The 16,955-nt window shown below is 39.8% G+C and overlaps 1 protein-coding gene across 3 annotated transcripts in view; it reads right to left on the bottom strand.

Moving 5' to 3' along the window:
- RB1 (RB transcriptional corepressor 1) overlaps positions 1 to 16,955 on the bottom strand; it is a 192,254-nt gene that overhangs the window by 125,569 nt on the left and 49,730 nt on the right. For all 3 annotated transcript variants that reach the window (XM_050948086.1, XM_050948066.1, XM_050948075.1), the window contains exons 8-12: positions 15,510 to 15,658; positions 11,604 to 11,681; positions 7,618 to 7,727; positions 6,569 to 6,646; positions 2,417 to 2,504 (exon numbers count right to left, since the gene is read on the bottom strand). In XM_050948086.1, the coding sequence (XP_050804043.1) occupies positions 2,417 to 2,504; positions 6,569 to 6,646; positions 7,618 to 7,727; positions 11,604 to 11,681; positions 15,510 to 15,658 (503 nt within the window). The remainder of the gene's footprint in view (positions 1 to 2,416; positions 2,505 to 6,568; positions 6,647 to 7,617; positions 7,728 to 11,603; positions 11,682 to 15,509; positions 15,659 to 16,955) is intronic.

Below are 16,955 nucleotides of genomic sequence, written 5' to 3'. Positions count from 1 at the left end.
GGAAGACTCCTGTGCTGGGCAGGGACTCAGTGCAGAGGTCCCAGGGCCCAGGAGAGGACACTCTTGTCTGCACTGGCCATTCAGGTACTGGAGGAAGCATCTGTACTGATGGGACATCACATACCAGTGTGTCGTTGAATGTTTGCTCCTCCTCTTCTTACGTGCCGTTGACTTGGTGTCTGTGCCCAATGGGTCTGTAGGTGCGTCAACAGTACCTGCCACTATAGTCTTCCTTGGGCCGTGGGTACCGGGCTTGGTCTATCTCAGTGCCGACGGTACCCAGGATATTAAGCATGCTGGGGATTGTTTGTGGCTAGCTTGCAGCACTCTGTGGGGACTTCCCTCTCATAAGTTGAAAAAGAGAGCAGGGTCAGCAGCTGATTTCTTCACCCAATGGCTCTTGGATGTTGAGGGCTCTGGGGAAGACTTACATCTGCATGGAGAGTCTTGGTGCAGGTCCGGAGATCGTTTGAGAGCTGCCTTCATAAATATGATTTTCTGCTCTAGCTCTCTGTCCTTACAAGACTGAGGTCTAAGCTGGTGACAGAGTGCACTTTTGAGGAATGTGTCCTTTCCCGAGGCAACGAATGTACTGTGAGTGCATGTCTGCAACAGGGATAGCCTTGTTGCAAGGAAGGCACTTCTTGAATCCCAGAGGATCAGGCATACCCCTTGTGGGGGATGGGCCCCCAATGGAAAGGGCAGGAAGAAAAAACTATTTTGGGGGGGGACATAATATCAAAAATAAAAGACGCTAGACTAACTACTACTAAAAACTAGGCTCTAGGCTACAAAGAAAGCACAAGGTAATAGTCGCTAACAGAATGCTAATAGCTCCATCTCTAGCCAGGGATGGTTGAGAAGGAACTGAGTGGGGTTAGCCCACGCACACTGACTAGCCTCGTGGAACGGCACAGAGAGAGAGAGCACATGTGCAGGCATAATGGACACTGCTATTGAAGTTCTCTGATCAGCAGTGCAGTGATGTAAGCACGCCTACAGTGGAGAATCCGTAGGGTCACTACACAAAGAATTAGTTCTGAGTCTTTAAGAGAGAGATTAGGAGGTGGTCATATTCTTATGCTCAGCAATATCCACTAGCTAAAGCCTGATTCAGCAAAAAGCATCTGTGATAGGGCATCTGCCACACACTGGCGGGACAACTGACTGCAGTGACTGCTGGGGAACTGGCTGTACTAGGAGCCGAAACTCCCCTAGAACAGATGGGGGGGAACATGGATAGTAACACAGCTGGAGAGCCGAGCCATGAAGAGGATGCTGTGGTTCCTGATGCTGTGAGAGGGGTTGCAGGCAGATTGCCAAGAAGGAGTGACAGTGTGCAGACCACGGACTGGGACATCAGCCTCTTCCCAATTCCCAGAACAACAAGGAGATGCCAGTCTGAAGGTGAGTGCGCTCTGACAGCCTCTTAGCACGCACTTAATTCTAAACATTGGAACTACTCACACAAAGTTAATGCGACTACTTAAGTGCTTTAAGATAGGTACATGCTTAACAGCTTGTCCATAAGGGGAATTCAAGGTGAAATTAGTGCAAAGTAACTAGGGTATGAATTTAAAAGCACAAGAGCCATTCTGCAGTAACTCCTCATGTGGACACTTATTCCACAAAAAGCATGCCTTTGTGTGCTTTAGCTTAATCTACTTCCTCATTTAAATTGCACAAAGGCCCTCTTACCGCAGAATAAGTGTGTCCACATGGGGAGTTAGTGAATAGTAGCTATTTACCATTAGCTATTCCTGGCTTCGCCTTCCCTCCCATGTACACGAACCCTAAATATCTTGCTGAACAGGAGACAGTTAGGTCCTGATTCATAATACAGCCTCTAGCAATACATTTGGCTTTTTCCTCCTAAACAAAGTAATCTTAGTAGAGTTGAAGGACCTTAAGATTTCCAGCAAAATATCAACCATTTGTTAAATGCTTGTAAAATTCACACACAGACAAGTGCTCTTTCAAAGAACAGTACTAATCATGTTTAAACTGTCATGAGTCCTTCACAAGGTGTGTACTAAAAATCTTATTTTTATAAAACTTATGGTAGGTACAAGTGCTGTTGCATTCCTGTGTCTTTGTTGGTTTTACAATGCACTGAACGTCAGGATATTTTAAACATAAATCTTGAACTGATCCTCCATCAAAAACTATGAAGATCAGAGTTGACATTCTTGATATTTCTAAGGTAAAAAATAAGCAGAAAAGAAATTTCTTTCACACCTTTATAAACCATAAAGAAAAAGAGGGCACAATCCCCACTATTTTTAAGAAGTCCTTTCTAGGTCTCTTTTAGTAAAGGATACATGCTATTTATTTGGTTGATAATCCGAAGGATATAATTTCATAGGTACTTCCTCATAAATGCTTACTCTAGTTTAAAAAAACCCTAGTCACTTACATTAAAATATGAGAGGAGATTATCTGATGGTTTATCACTTGCTGAATTTAAAATCATCATTAACTGCTGGATAGTATTCATTGCAGCCCTGAAAAAAAATGCAAAAAGATATATGTTAAAACATTTATTTTGTATACCTTCAATATCAGGCAAGAATTTTCTAATTGTTCCCCGACTCAATTTCCTGACGGGCACACAGCAAATCTATAAACAGATTAACAAATCAACACATAACTAACTGCGTAATAAAACAAACTGGTGGAGAAATTAACTATACTTCTTTGACTTAAGTTATGAATATTCAACATCAACAAAGTGAAGTAACAACAGAACGGTAACAAGTTAACATTAGTATCTGACAAACAAGATGTGCAAATAGCACCATATTATAATTAAAACTGAGGTTCTGTAAATTAAAACATTTTTCTCTTTACTCTTATCTACAAAAGTAGATGCTGTCGCATCATCTATAGATCCAGGAACTAAAATTAATTCTGCACTGTACTGTCAGGCTTGCAGTGTCATAAGAAATTACAGAATTTTGATGCAGATATTTTGAAGGAGAATATTTGTTTCCATATTATGACCACCACCACCACTCCCCTAGGTCTGCCAATAGCCAGTAAAGTGCATTAAATACATGTCTTTTCATTCTACAGACTCAAAATCAGAAAGTGGCCATGTTAAACCTGAAACCACTCCCCCTTCCTGTTTTATTGAGAAGGCTGTATGTGTCTGGAAGTCCCACTCCCACCTTCCATCGCTCTAGCTAGACCAGATGCATTTTAAGATAATTCACAAGTTAGGATTTGTACTATTACATAAAATGGGTCATGAAGAAGAGCTGATTAAATTACATGAAGATACTAAATATTGGGATGTACAGCTCTACTGATATTTAAGTTTGTTTTCTTATTAGGCAAAGTGAGCAGAATCCCTTGTCACTCACTATTTTGATTAAAATGTTTAAAATACTATCCGAGTTATTTACAAGTTCACACATTTTCCTCCTTTTCAGACACTTTACATAATAAAAAATTCTCCAGGAACTGTCTTGTTAGAACTGTTTCTACAGACACAAAATGTGAAAGCAATAACTCCACCATCTATTTAGGTTCTTATACTCAAGCCTACAGGTTTCTTGCCAAAAATGGATTTTGAACCAATGGACAGCATCTGTGTAGGTTTAAGTCCAATGCCGTAACTTAGAAAGCTGTCAAAAAAGGTATCCCCTGTAACTACGAGGCCTTTTTTCTTTGAAGACTGATAATGTTTAAAAGGCAGTGAAAATACCTGGGTCCTGCTCCTCCCAGAAAAATGATGAAATTAAAAGCAGCCCAAGAGGCTACTTCTTGTTACACTAAACTAAAAAAAATTTCCCTTCGGGAAGCCCAGCCCTAATGCGAGAAGAAGGACTCCTCTCAGATAACGTGTAGTTGCAGGGATGGTGATGGAACTGCCTTTTTTTTTTTAATTATTAAAAAATTATCCTGTAAAATCAAGACAGGTGCTTGTTTCTGTGCGTCAATGCCTGACCATTTCACATTTCCAGATTATTGAGCTGTTACATACATCCTCCTGCCTGATAACATATGAATATACATATAGATCTGGGCACATAGCCAACATGAATTAAACCTAAGAGCACTGACATGCAAACCTTCTACATCATGCCATATTTCAGGAAAATGTCTTTATGTAGCTTGTATTTTCTATTTATGGTTTTACAGGTGATGTATTAAAAAAAACTTTTAAAGAGAACAAATGTATGATTGATTTAGCTATTTATCCTCAAGCTCTATTGAGCAGCTTGACAAGTGTCAGTAGTTTATATTTCCACCTCACTATGTTCCTGAGAAATGATTAGGTTCTGAAGTGAATGAATTGTAAAGTTTGTTTTCTCCTCAGTGTTTAAATGTAAATATATTAAACATACAGCATCATCAAATTGTTGCCAGTACTAACAATCACTGTGGTAGGTGTTCGGGCACTGAGTAAAAAACGATTATGCTGTAAAAAGCACATTAGAGATCTAAGATAAGCACACTCACTCAGAATGGTATAAATAGGCATCTGGGTATGTGCAACCTTCTGATGAATGACAGACTAGTGTAGTCAAATTATAATCCAATAATGTATAGATAATTTGTACAGATGTTATGCCATATATGTGCTAAGGTAAGATTAGTAATCAGAACTGAAGCTTGTTCATGACTTAAAGTATGCTAAATAAAACTAGCCATATATAAAATACCTATTAATAAGTGGAATATTTGGTTAATAATTTACCTTTATTTATCAAAGCCTTTTTAAACCTGCCAGACAGTCTTACGGTTCTTTAATTGAAAGTTTGTAGTCTCATTGTTTATAAAACAGGGACTGAAAGAGGATTGGGTATGCCCAGCTATTACATTTATATAGGCATCAGAGTGGCTAAGAAGTTAGAGCACTAGCCCTAGGCTACAGTTCCCATCTCTGGTATTTTTTTTCCCATTATCATTTGTTGTAAAGCTATTTTTCAAAACACTACCCAAAGGGCCTGATCCAAAAGCCATTAAAGTTAATGGAAAGACTCCCCCTGACCTTAATGGGCTTTGGCTCAAACACAAACTGTCAAATAGGGAGAATCTATGGTAAGCTTAAAAGTAAACACCAAGTTTTCATAATAAACCTTATGAGCCATCAGCTAGTTGCATACAATCACCTCTGGGTCATAAGGGACCAAAAGTTTACTGCCATCTGCTGGCAGTTTGGTAGTCTATGCAAAATGAGTTGCTGGTCCCAGTCCAGTTCCTAGTGGACAGGTGCCTAGGTTTGTGTAACTGTCAGCTGGCACCCATCTGGTAGTTGGAGAAGAGAGGCAAAGGACTGAACAGGCATAAAGTCTCAACTTCCCCCTTTGCTCCTAGAATGGCTCTTAGCAGGTCAGAGTACAGGCACACCAGCAAAGCTTTGTGCAAGCTTGGACTGCTACTGCTGCCTATCTTCTATCTGTTTCTGGGGATAAAAAGGTTCCAGGCTTCATGGATGTGAATCTTAACCTTTCACAAGCCCTGTACTTTGTTTTAAAATGCTGTTGTAATTTGAAAAGTGATGACACAAATGGCACCATGAAGAGTGTCTGTCAACGACTTCTTTACAAAATATGCTGAGTTTATAAATTAAGAGACAGTCTAACTCACAAAACTGCAAAACTAGACCTGGGAACTGAAAGTCAAGCTGAGTTCTTTCTGGTTAGAAAATCATAACAAGTAATAAAGATTCTTCAATTTGCTTTTAGTTGCATTTTATTCCAGATGTGCAAATCTAGAGCCTCCAGTTTCTCTCCCACAACTATATAGCTTCTGCAACAGTAAAGAGTAGCAAGAATTTATTTCTTGTCAGTGTTGTATCTTTACTAGCATGTGAAAATGAAACTAGTAAGTATGAAGTAGTGTATGATACTTTAAATTCTCTCCCCACAGAATACTAAAGAATCATAAATCTTTACACAGCAAGCATGGAAGAAAATGTTTAATTAAAATGCACTTCAGTGATGCACAGAATGAGATAATGAGCAGCACATTTAAGGAAGTTCATTTTCATACTTTCAGGCACACTGATCTGTTTTACACACAACTCATGCTCCCTTTATATTTAGGGTATCAAATCTGCAATGTACTCAGAGCTGCCCAAGTGCTCTCTACTCCCATGGATTTCAAGGGAAATGGAAGTTGAAGGCACTCGGCACTTCTCAGGAGGCTGTCAGCACCTTACAGGAATGGGACCTTTGTTTTAAAGCAGGGATCGGCAACCTTTGGCACACGGCTTGCCAGCATAAGCCCCCAGGTGGGCCGGGCCAGTTTGTTTATCTGCTGCGGGAAGTGGCCCAGGTCGAGGGATATGCTGGCTGCCACTTCCCACCGCCCCCATTGGCCTGGAGCAGCGAACTGCGGCCAGTGGGAGCCACAATCGGCCAAACCTGCGGACACAGCAGGTAAACAAACCGGCCTGGCCTGCCAGAGGATTTACCCTGGCAAACCAAAGGTTGCCAATCCTTATTTTAAAGTGATCTTAAAATCAGAATTGCTAAATTCTTCAGTTCAACAATTTTTAGAAAATTCCAATTCAAGTAAAAACAAATGGATGCAACTTTTTTTAAATGCTTCATACCTAACTGGAGTCTGTGGAAGTATAAGATTAAGCTCCTCATCTGGGTTGTTTTTCCTTGGTGTTCGTTCCAACTGCAAGCTGTAGAAGGGGAAAAAGCAAAAACTTTATGGAGTACTGATCTTTGAATATAGCAAGTCTCAATTAAAAAGAGGTTTTCTAAAATAACTTTAAGCTGCTGGAAAAAAAAAATGTGTGCGCCAGATTTTCAGGAGAGCTCAGTACTGCGCAGCTCCCATTTTTCATTGTCTGTAAATTACTGATTTAAGCTAAATAGTTTAAACCTGTTTTTTAATCTATTTATGTGCAGCTGTATTAAGGGTTTTCCCTGGTTTAACTATGTCAATTTAGTCCATTTAGTTAAACCAAGGCATTCTTTAGGCACACCCACTGCTTTAGAGGATGCATATTGCAAGCTCTCACACCTTCATTGAAGGAAGAGTGCTGAACTCGTAAAGACGTCCTTTCTTCAAAACATTAACCATAGAAGTTCGACAGGAGTTAACTAACAAAGTCTGAGACAGTGTAACTAAAGGTTTTGTATACACAGTCATGCAGTTCAGCTTGGGGGGGTGTAAATAACAGGGCACACCCAAGTGCTGCACTATAACTCCCGGTTGTGGGCACTGTGAGCATGAACTAAAACTCATGCCTTCAGAGTCCACATGGAGGAGACAGGGCAGCACTTTGGTGTGCACTCAGTCCCGCAGGCCAAAACTGTGGGGCAATGTAGACAAGCCCTGAGAACCCATTCCTCTCTCAATTGCTCAACTTGCACTCATGACTCCAGGGACTTGTGTAGAATTGGAAAATGTTAAAATATGTTAGTGAATATGTTAACATGTTTTTAAATATCAGTTAGCACCTAGTTTAGACCGGCCAGAACAGTGATTAAAAATGTGTTACCAGACTAACAAACCTTAAAAAAAGGCTTTCAGATTAGACAGGATCTGAATTTCCAGTGTAAAAAGTGACCAGACAGAACAGTAAAAACTTTTAGGCTACCTTTATATATCATATAGAAGTAAAAATAATTAAGAAGAGAGTGTTACCATTCTATGTGATTACGCTGTAAAGTTTCATCATTATCCAGAAATAATCGTGCATCTATATCTTTATTTTTCAGGTAAAGCTCTTCATATTGTTTCGAGAGATCCTCAACCTAAAAAATGTGAAAGTTGTATTCTTACAGGATCAATTCTGACAATGTATTGAATATTGTATTCATGAACTAGGGAGAGGAAGGTTTCATTCTGTATTTTAATATAGATATTTAATTTATTTTGACACAAATCTCTCAATTCCCAAAGTCATTTCACCATACATATAATTAGGGCTCCGTGTCTGTCATGGAAGTCGCAGAAGTCACGGATTCCGTGACTTGTGCAGCGGCCAGTGTGGCTGACTCGGGGTCAGCTGCTCAGTTGGCCCCAGGAACCACAACACCGGCCACTATTCAGGCCGCCCTGGGCAGCTGGCCCCAGGGACTGCCAGAGCAGCGGCTGGTGCAGTTGGTCCCAGGGACTGCCTGAGCAGCAGCCCCCGGGGCATCTGGAGCAGCCGCTGCTCCGGCGGCGGGTCCCCAGGCAGCTGGGCTTTGGCAGCTGATGTTATTGGCCCTAGCCCCCACAGCAGCCTATTACGAGATGGAAATATTCAAGTTTGGTGCTCACATTTCCTCAGAAATTTCTCCTGGAGCCCTGAAAATAGCTGAAATTTCATTAAAATGGGCCAAGTCTTTTAGAGAGCAAGAGTGGTGTGGAATTTTTTAAATACATTGACTCCTGGGAAGACTTTTCTACTTATACGGCGCTTTGTGCTGTGAGAGCAGGGTCTGGCTGGATAGAGAAAGAGGCAATCACAGATTCAATTCAAATCTCCAAAGCACTTAGGTTTGGAGCTCCAAAATACACTGGTGCCTCAGAGGTCAGGAAGTTTGAAATCCATGACCCAAAAGCAAGTTTTCTGGCAGCTATTAGATCTCTCCACTGCATGACCTTGTCTTATTTCTGTTAAAAAATCCCTAGGCAATTATATGCAGTATGTTTATGAAGTTCCAAAGACTGCAGAGGGGTTTTTTTGCATTTTTTTTAACCGAACATGAACATAGGAGTTGGGGGAGGAGGGATTAAACTTACTGGCCAGATACTAGCCCCCACTCCTGTTTTTGCACTGCTCCTATATAGCTATAAACACAGCTTAGGCAGCTATCAGAGGATGCTCCCAGGTGGCATACAGTCAGCTCAACTGGCTCTATGCCACCTACCCCCATCATATGCTTCAGCATGCTGGAGGCAGGATGTGTGCCCAGACTGCTGCCATGCTCTACCAATCCCAAGGTAGCATAGAAGATGGACCACTCTAAGGCTAAGGCTCCATAGTGTAGACAATGTCAATGACAACATAGCCTCCTAGTGTAGACAGAGCTTACATCAGTAGCTTTTCCTGTTGCTGTAGGGACACCATCTCCCTGAGTAACACAGCTATGTCCATAGAAGCATTCTTTCATCAACATAGTGGCTTGTATGCTGGGGGTTTTATCAGCATAGCTATGTCAGTCAAAGGTGTGTTTTTTGCACACCTCTGACCAATGTAGCTATAGCAATATAATTTGAGTGGAGACCAAACTTAAGCTGCACATAAGGCTGAGATACGCCCAGCCAGTCCCAAGATTGGGATGCTTAGAGCCACTTTTAAATTCTCCACTCTTAGCTGCTCCATGCAAATCTCAGCTGTAACACATCATTTATCCCCATGATTATATAATTATACGTTTTACTCTAGTCAGATTATCTTCAAAGTCCCATTATAACCCCCTCTTTTCATACAGTATGTTAATAACTTGTTCAACATGTGTCTTTTGGCAGGAAAGCATTTTCTACCCCACAATTTTCTGAAAATTAAGGTTTTTTAAAATAGATTTCTTTTCCATTTCAGAAATCAGCCTTGCAACATAAACCAGTCAGCTGCTGCTACTGCTGTCACCTTGTTCACCTAGCACAAATCTTTACCAAAACCAGCAGCTGTAAGTGTGAATTCACCTCCAACGCCGATATTTACCACAAGTATGAATGTCACATGCACACCTATAGGGGGATTTAAACATTAACGTTAAGCAGCCCAGGCAGTTTTGCTTTCTTCTGAAACAAGAATTTTAGTCTAAATATATTTATATACAGTGCTAATGGCTATTTGTGCAAATGACACAGGCTACTAGGTCCTAGACCACTGATCACAACTAAGGCTGAAAATTCTGAGAGAAATATTTGTTGCGAGTTTTGTACAGGCCTTCATTTGATCACTGCCTATTGCACTGTGTATAGTCCTTTATTTTGGGGTCTCTCTGAAGTTTCTCACTCTGGAAGAGAGAATCCAGTGACGATGGTATTTTTAAAGAAGGCAGAATTTATAATCTTGCAGTAATTTGAAGGTACCATCTCATATGATTCCCATCCACATAGTTTGGGAGATATGTTTTTCAGGTGGTTTCAATGTTAAAATTCTGTGTGAGAGAGGTTTATATAGAACTAGCAATAGTTAACAACTGGATTTGTTTTGTAGGTAGGCTGCATTAATCTGTCAGTTAGGAACTATGTAGTGTGCTAACTTTGCCTGAGTGTGACTGGAAGTTCAGCCAGACCTGGAAGGCATGAGTCTCCTATACTCAGGGACTGTTTTTCTTGTAAGTTTACTGTTGGTAAAGACTATCAAAGTAATAGTGGGCTTGAAACTCAAGACAGAAAAGGTCTGTAGTGGGTCTTATGTTTTTGCTTTGTTTATTCTTGTTAAGAACCTGAATAAAATTTAGCTCTCCAGGAAGTGTGGAGATTCTGATTTACACAACAGCTTCAATAAAAATTTTTCCAGTTACCAGCTTTTCCATGAATACAGATTGATTCACAGTAGGTTTAATTGCATAAAGGCCATTTTTAATCCAATTTAAAAAAAAAAGTTAATCCATTTTATGCTTCATAAATGCTTACTGCTTAAGGCCTCAGTCCAGCAACTATCAGAGGGTAGCCGTGTTAGTCTGGATCTGTAAAAGCAGCAAAGAATCCTGTGGCACCTTACAGACTAACAGATGTTTTGGAGCATGAGCTTTCGTGGGTGAATACCCACTTCCTCAGATGCATGTAATGGAAATATCCAGGGACACCATCAGCTCAGGATTGAACAAAGACTGTGAATGGCTTGCCAATTACAAAACCAGTTTCTCCTCTCTTGGTTTTCACACCTCAGCTGCTAGAACAGGGCCTCATCCTCCCTGATTGAACTGACCTCCTTATCTCTAGCTTGCTTGCTAGCACACATATATATACCTGCCCCTGGATATTTCCATTATATGCATCTGAGGAAGTGGGTATTCACCCACGAAAGCTCATGCTCCAAAACATCTGTTAGTCTATAAAGTGCCACAGGATTCTTTGCTGCTAGTCCAGCAACTGTAATACATGTAGATAGACTGCTACACCCACACTGAGCTCCAGTGAAGTGAAGAGGGCTCTCTGAGAGGTACAACAGTCCACTGTTTAGTCAATTGCAAGAGTACAGCCTAAATCTTGAGGATATTTATATATCCAAGAGCAGATTAACCAAGCTGAATTAAATTTAAAATTGAGAAGGTGTAGTACTAATTTTAAGATTTGCTTGATTTTGCAGCCTTTATATTGCTGCAGCATTAATACAAGTAAATAACCTATTGAAATCAGAGGGATGAAGCACGGTTTAAAATTCTACTTCATTTTGAGAAGAGTAATAAGTTCATCCCCAGGAAGTTCATTTTTTAAATTTTATTTAAACTTTAAGAAACAACTGTATATCCTATATTAAGAAAACACTTTTAAACAAAAGGTATGTTGTGAATCTTGCAAATCCCATTAAGTCACTCCTTGTGAAACACACCTTAATCCATTATAGGCTTCTTCTAAAGTTGTCACTGGAACTGCAGTACAGTGAAAGGACACTTAAGTGATCTTAAACATTTTAGAATGAACCACAGTATATTTAACAAATATTTTTAATTAATTACTCTAATTACCTCTGGAAGTCCATTTGAAGTTACAATACCAACAGAATTCAAGAATGGAATAAAGCTTGTGAAATATACATTTTTGACCTGGAAAAAGTAAAATGACATAACATTACCAAAGTACTAAACATACATTATTTTTACAAACAAGACAGCAAAACAAATTGACTCTGTTAAGCTTATTATAAACTATTCTTAAATTACCTCAGATAGTACATACTTTCAAACATTCAGTCAGAAATAAAGAACTATCCACACAGCTGAAGATTTAAGTTAAATTACTAAACTGTGTGTGAACATCTACATCCACTGCTAAAAAAATTGAAGGGTCAAACTGGGAAATAAAATAAAATAAAAGGTACTCTTTCAAGCTCCAGTCTCTTCAGTTTCTGCTCACACTAGACTGCAGATATTTATCCTCTCTCTCTCTTACATGCTTATATGCTGATTAAAAGAGCAATTACCTTATAGTGTCTGTGGCTCTTTAAGATGTCTTCACATGTACATCCTATTCACAGCGTGTGAGTGCCCCAGCAGAGTAGCTTGGTATTTCCACTATCAGCATCTTGTAAGAGTCATGCTCACACTTCAAGTCCTTGCACTCCCTCTCCTGAGGGCATAAAATGAACAACGACCCCAACTGCCACCCAGTTTCTTCATCGCTCAGAATCCAAGACTCCAAGCTCCAGGAAAGGGAGGGGAACGATTTGGGATCCACACATGCAGACGTCTTGAAGAATCAGTTACTATTAGATAAAAGTGATGTTCCTCCTTTGTACTTCACATGTGGATCCCAATGTTGGTGATCAGCTAGAAGTAACCTCAAATGGAGGTGGGAGCTCAGAGTTATTTGGGGAGGAGGGGGGAAAAGATTACAGAATCATCCTTCCAAAATGGGCACCTGTAGTAGAAGCATTCACTAATAAATAATGTTTTGTAAACATCTGAGCTAAAAAGTTCAGATAACTGCTCTGCAAGTCTCCAGTATTGGTACCTGACTTAGACATGCTATTGAGGTCTCTTCTGCTCTGGTAGAATGAGTTCAAATGTTTGAAAGGGGACTTAATATTTAGACATCAAATACAATCAGATACTCATTTTGAGATGAAGTCTTTGAGATGAAGCAGCCATTCCCTGGGATTTACTACCATAAGCAATAAAAAATCTTGAAGTTTTACAAGAAGATTTAGTTCTATCCAGAGAGTAGAACAATGAATCTTTTCACAGCCAAGGTATGTAATTTAGCTTCAGCTGGAGACTAACGAAGTCTTGGAAAGAAAATTGGTAAAAGAAGAAATTGATATGACAGTCCAACAATATTTTTGGAATAAAAGATGGATGACATCTCAGTTACCCTGTCCATATGAAAATGTGTAAGGAAGGTTAATCATTAATGCCTGTAATTCATTTATCCTACGTGCTATGGTAATTGCCGCTAATAATGCCACCTTCATTGATTAAAAGTGAATTGGACAGATTGATAAATATTCAAAAGGGAGTTCCATTAGAGGGAGGAAGCACTAGATTTAAATCTCATGTTGGAGCAATCTTTTTTTTTTTCCCCTTCTATAAAAAAAAAGGGCCTCTCAGAAATCTGCTCATTGATGAGAGAAAACCAAAACCTTCTCTAAGCAGATGAAAAGTTGCTAGCACTGCCAAACCTACCTTAATTGAAGAATCAAACTGGAATGTTTTAAATATAACATAACACCTAAGATTTTTGGACTAGAACACTGAGAAATAATGTGACCCTTCAATAATACCCATAAGGAGATATGCTTCCATTCTGAAGCATATGTAATTCTTGCAGACTATTTCCTGCTCTGAAGTAAGTTATTCTGTACTTCTGAAGAATATTCTCTACCTAATGAAGACATCCAGAAACCACCCAAGACATGAGATGTAGTAATGCTGGATTTGGGTGAAAACTAAGTTGTGGTTCTGCAATATGATGATGTACTGAAACAGAAGCATGGTAAACTGATGATCGGACAAAATCAGAAGTTACAAAAACCAGAACTGGCTAGGACAAGTGGGAGCTATCAGTATAAGCTCAAGCTTCCTTGCCTTATCTTTCTTAACACGCCTGCAGTTAGAGAAAATGGAGGAAAGGCATACATCAAATGGAGTGACTGGCAAATCACGAAAGCTTCCACTACAGATCCCAGACTTTCTCCTGCTTGAGAACAAAACAGATGCTTTGAAGCAACAGGTCTATCTGGAGAAAACCTCTCACCTTTAGATGATTTGGCAAATAATGAATAATTTAACTCCACTCACGAGACAGTCACTTTTCTGCTTAGTGAGTCTAAGCCAAGCCACTGTTCTCCCCTGCAAGGTGGAGAGTTATCAGATTGATAGAATTCTGGATACACCATTCTTGCAGATCTGTGACTTCTTGACATAGATCTGATCTGGCACCTCTCTGTTTACGTAGTGGGCTGTTGGGCAGTTGTTAATGAGAATTTGGATGAGAAAATTTTTGATCAGTGGTAAAAATGCCTTGCTAGCTAGACTCAAACATTTATGTGTATGTACTACTCCTCATGAGGTCAGATGCTGAGTTGGCACCAGACCAATATGCACTCCCCAGTGCTTCTCGGATACACCAGAATTGTGGATGGTATTGGAACAGCACATGGTATTCCCACGTGTACATTTTCTTTTGTTGTCCCATCACTTCAAAGAGTTTAAAACTGGTCACTGAAAGTGAGGAGTCCAAATCATGTTGTGCATTTTTGGTTTGTATGTGACTTGATTCAAGCTTTAAAAGGTCAATCACAGATGGGCAAAGTAGTCAAAGCTACATGACACCATACAGTCTAGAAGTTTGAGAAATATCTTCACTGATGCCTGAGTGTGATTGTGAAAATAGAGGATAAAGTGCCTTATGGTCTGAAATCTGTGGAAGAAATGCACCTGTTGCTATTGAATCTAGTGGAGCCCCTACAAATTCCATCAGCTAGACCTGAACCAGATTCTATCTTTTTTAATTGATTTTCAAACCTAGGGATGAAAAAAGGATCTTCTTCACTTCCAAGGTCACCTGTTCCTGAGATTTTCCTCATACCCAGATGAAGGAAAATGTGTAATCTCTGAGGGGTAACCGTGTTAGTCTGTATCCACAAAAAGGAGGAGTCTGGTGGCACCTTAAAGACTAATATATTTATCTGAGCATAAGCTTCTCAGTAAATTTGAAGATCATATACTTAACAACATGCTCTTCTCCTGGGATGTAAAGAGACCTGTCATGAGCATCTGTTGGGGGAATAGCCCCTCCCCCACCCCCACATAATTTAGAAGCCTGAGGGTTCAACTGTTCATGTGACTAAACACCTACTAATTGACTGGGAACAAAAAAAAATATTTTTTTTATTAGAGGCAACACACACTAGTAAACACTAAAGCCACAGTAACTCAGTATTAAACTATCCTAACAAGTAACTATAAATAGGACATCAACGTTGTTCCATTTGCTAGACTTAGGGTGGTCTGAAGGAATTGAATGGCAGTTGGGGTTGTTGAGCTTGTTATACCCTAGGGAAGGAGAACACAACCCTTACTGGAATCTACTAATGAAAAAACATTGCAAGCGGCTGCACTGGGGCACACCATGAGTAGAATCCACATGTCAAATACTCGAAGAAAAACTAAGTTCGATGCTTTATTTCCCAGTTTAGTCTCCCATATCAAAAGTGAGATGTTTAAACAGAGGCTGAAATATTGAGAAAGGGATAACACTACCGACCATTTAAGCAGACTGATGATCAGGTAAAAAAAAAATTAAAAAAAATTGTTTACTACTGCCTCAACGAATAAGATCAGGTTTTAATCATACTTTTGGATATCGCCTTGCTTGATGGACATTACACCAAGACCCAATATAGTGAGTTTTTCAAAAAGCACAAATCTTACCTCATCTAAGTTACAACCATATTCTTTACAAAGGACTTCAATAACTTTTGTATCTGTGTCAGTTTGTTTTGATGTACGTGTACTCCTGCTCTGACCTCGCCTTGGAGCTCGAGTTGAGCCATTAACAGACATTGCACTCACATGAGATTCTGTAAAAGACAGTCAGCATTACCACAGGATTTAAAACACACGAACAAGTAACTAAAAAGCAAAGAATACTTCTGACCTTTACATTTAAGCCACAAAAGAGGATGATGTGGTTTTAAGAAGAGAGTCTACATATGCTATACAGTAGAACAGGAAGCATATTTATGATTTATATGCCAAGAAAGGGGAAATGCATCATACAAAATCCACATGAACAGAAAACTAATGAGACTGTCTGTATAAGTCTTTGGACATTATGTGTTTAAAGCTACTTATGTATGGAATTTAACACTACTCAGCACTTTTCATCCACAACTTCCAAATCATTTTGCAAATGAGGAGTAAGCATTAGTTTCCTGTAACATCCAGAGTTAGGCTACAAGTGAAGACTACACTTCCTCAAAGCTCCACAAAGAAGGTAACTTATTTGTAACCAGAGTTCTTCGAGATGGACTTTGCATATTCACACTCCTGGAATGTACCCACTGAGTGTAGCAAGACAGTGGTACCTTTTAGTTGTGGTGCCTGTTAGGGAGTGGCTCACCCCTCCCTGTCTCCTCCCACCAGCAACACTCGTGTAGACTTAAGGGGCATTGCATGGCCACCTCAGTTCCTTCCAACTTCTAAAGTGCAATACCAAGTAAATACAGAATTAGGACTCAACAGGAGCAGAAAAGACAGGCAGGGTGTGTGAATATGCAGAATGCATCTCAGAGAACTCCAGCTACAAGTAACCAACCTTCATTTGTTCTTTCAGTGTCCTCTGCATATTTCTACTCTTGGGATAGTTTGACAAGCAGTACATCAATAAAGGCAGGAGAAAGCAGAGTCTTAATTGAATAATGATCGAAGAACTCTGTCAAAATGAACTTCAGATCTGGATCAAGATCCAGTACTTAATTTGTGCCAGGGCTTGCCAAGGCCACCCGATTAACGGTATTACTTATGTGCGAAAGAAATACCTTGAGAGCCAGATGGATCACCCTCAATTCTCCGAGGACATTCTGTGGATGTAACCACCACATTACAGAAAGCCGAATGTCGTTCAGAACTCTATTTTAAGCCACTTTTGCTGCTGCCTCATTCTGAGCCTGGTACATAGAATTACGTTATGTTGCAGAGGCCATGAGACCCAATAACTTCAGAAAATACATTTGAATGGGCTGTAGCCCCAGCATCTGTATGGAAATGGTTATTTTCAAAAACCTCTCAAGAAAAAAAGCTTTTCTTTCACAGAGTTGAAGACTGACTGAAAAAGGGACTTCTGGTTTATAAAGACACAAGATTTTGAAATGAGAG

The sequence above is a fragment of the Gopherus flavomarginatus genome, chromosome 1 (assembly GCF_025201925.1).
Source record: "Gopherus flavomarginatus isolate rGopFla2 chromosome 1, rGopFla2.mat.asm, whole genome shotgun sequence".
Taxonomy (NCBI): domain Eukaryota; kingdom Metazoa; phylum Chordata; order Testudines; family Testudinidae; genus Gopherus; species Gopherus flavomarginatus.
Note: the sequence above shows the minus strand (reverse complement) of the source record. Positions and strands in the feature narration are given on the sequence as shown.